The 2,527-nt window shown below is 38.7% G+C and overlaps 1 protein-coding gene across 1 annotated transcript; it reads left to right on the top strand.

The window, feature by feature from the left end:
- The first annotated feature begins 1,049 nt into the window (after positions 1–1,049).
- On the top strand, positions 1,050–1,664 carry LOC141588526 (uncharacterized). Its single transcript, XM_074409964.1, has one exon. It carries the CDS (start codon positions 1,050–1,052, stop codon positions 1,662–1,664), a length of 615 nt encoding a protein of 204 aa, XP_074266065.1.
- Positions 1,665–2,527: the final 863 nt, after the last annotated feature.

Raw genomic sequence — 2,527 nt, 5'->3', positions numbered from 1 at the left:
AATCCCAATATTAGGGTTTAACCAACTTTAACGAAATACTATAAAAACGGTACGTAGATCTTACCCTCGACGCAAGGATCACAACGGTATAAAGAAAGGTAAAATCCGACCTTCCAAGCTCCGCGATTTGCCAACAATGCGATTGATGCAAAAAAACGTAGTTTGATTTCTCTTTTGAAAGTAATTAGGTTTTAAAAGTGTTTAAAGAAAAGTGACGGAAGTGATTATATACTTAATCGCATTATTTACAAAACCCGACAAATCATCCCCCATAAACCGGCTACTCGATCGAGTAGCTGAGGTACTTGATCGAGTGCCCCCTTACTCGATCGAGTATCTACGTTACTCGATCGAGTACCCAACAGGTCAGAAACTATTGTTAAGACGCAACTTACCCTTACTCGACAGAGTACCCAGAGACTCATAAATCCGTAGTATTACATACAATCTACATTGCCAAATAAACTAATGTCAACGACTGAAATTCTTGAGTTTGTATAAGTGCAGATTGCTATCCGAATGCTTCTATTGCTTGAAGAATTTTTTCATGGTTGCTTCTATTGCTTATAGAAATTTTCGAACAATTCCGGTGATAGTGGCTTCAACGGAAAGAAGTTTTTCGAAGTTAAAGTTGATCAAAACCTACTTGAGGCCATCAATGTCACAATAACGATTAAATGGTGTTGCAATTTATCAATCGAGAAAGAAATTTTAAAAGACATTGAAGTTAATGTTATCATCAATGATTTTGCATCTCAGAATGCTCGTAGAACCCGTTTTTTAGGATTACAACCTACCACGAGTTAACAATGGATTTTAATAAAATTGACGTTGTATGTTTTTTTAAATTTTTTTTATTATGCAGTAATATTTTTTTTAAAAGGGGCTCCGGTCTACAATTTTGCCTAAGGCCCCAGAAAACTCAAGAACGGGCCTGCCTCTCTCCCTAGTTTACTCTTTCTTTGAATGGTACCAATTTTGGGTATTTCAAAGGACAACAAGGACTTAGACAGGGTGACCCCATGTCCCCCTTGCTATTTACAATATGTATGGAATATCTTAGTAGGGTGCTAACTGGTGTTACAACCAAACTTGACTTCTTCACATTTCACCCTCTTTGCAGACAGTTGAGGCTGAATCACTTGTGCTTTGCAGATGATCTCCTCCTGTTTTGGAGGGGGGACAGGCCTTCTATAATTACAATCCTTAGAGGGTTTGCAACATTTTCTGTAGCTTCTGGACTTGAGATGAATAAGGACAAGTCAGACATCTACTTTAATGGTATGAGTCCAGGTGATGTGGAGTTTGTGCTTAGGATTTATGGGTTTCAGGAAGGGTCATTTCCTTTCAGATACCTAGGAATTCCCATTTCTCATAAAAGAATGGCTATTGGAGATTGCACCAGGCTGGTAGAAAAGGTGGTGGAGAGAATTCGTGGATGGGGTACTAGGAAGCTTAGTTATGCGAGAAGGTTAGTCCTTGTTAAGGCTGTCCTAACCCAATTACATTCTTTTTGGACTCGCATTTTGGTTATACCTACTACTGTACTGGATGGAATTGAGCAAATTTGTCACAACTACCTCTGGTCTGGTGCAGACAGCTATCTGAAATCACATGTTGTGTCTTGGGATAAGGTTTGCAGAGAAAAGAAGTTTGGGGCTTAGGTATATTACATTGTAAGAATTGGAATATAGCAATGATGGGCAAATATGTATGGTGGCTAGCTAAAAAATCTCACCATTTGTGGATTAGGTGGGTTAGTCATGTTTATATAAACTAGTTGTTTCTCCGCGCGCGGTGCGCGCGGAGATCCAAGACGCGTTTCCATTTTTGTGGCAGCAAATCTGTTTATGGCGTAGACTTTGCGAGAATTACTGAATGTATGTTGCTGTAGTTGCATTTTGTTCTAGAGTAGAAGCTTTCCTTTTTACGTGTAATGTTCAATGTAGCTGTCCTAATCAGACCGGCATAATTACCAGAAATTAATAGATATCTTATAAGCACGATTATTCTGAATGTTAGAGTCTTACTAAACTCGCTTACGCTTAAGTAGTTCCGTCTGTTAGAGAGTTGAACTACATTCTGAAACAGCAGTACAACTAAATTAAGGATAGGATAAGGATGTTACGAATAATATGTTAAAGGTGCGCGAAATGATAAAGAAGAACTACTGCCACAGACAGCAGATCTAATGCGCAAGCAATTCTGAACTGCGAAACATAATTATAGCAGGCTATTAACTCGAACTTATTGACGGATGACATGTTTAGGGACGCGAAATGCATAGTTTAAATGTGATGACAACAATAGTACGAATTAATATCTTAAAGTTGGAGATTAATGCAACTGTAGATGCAAACTTGGTCCTTATCAGCGAGTTGCCTTCCTTGTTTCCGCAATATGTAAGGGACCTTCTTACACATTGGTGTGCAGGTAAAGTACTCTGCATCCTTTTTTGTTGCCACCCATAGATATGGTCCATGTCTTGGTTTGTACTCAGCAAAGTAATCTTGTCTGCTACGTCCTA

This window comes from Silene latifolia, chromosome 6, assembly GCF_048544455.1.
Source record: "Silene latifolia isolate original U9 population chromosome 6, ASM4854445v1, whole genome shotgun sequence".
Classification (NCBI taxonomy): Eukaryota; Viridiplantae; Streptophyta; class Magnoliopsida; order Caryophyllales; family Caryophyllaceae; genus Silene; species Silene latifolia.
Note: the sequence above shows the minus strand (reverse complement) of the source record. Positions and strands in the feature narration are given on the sequence as shown.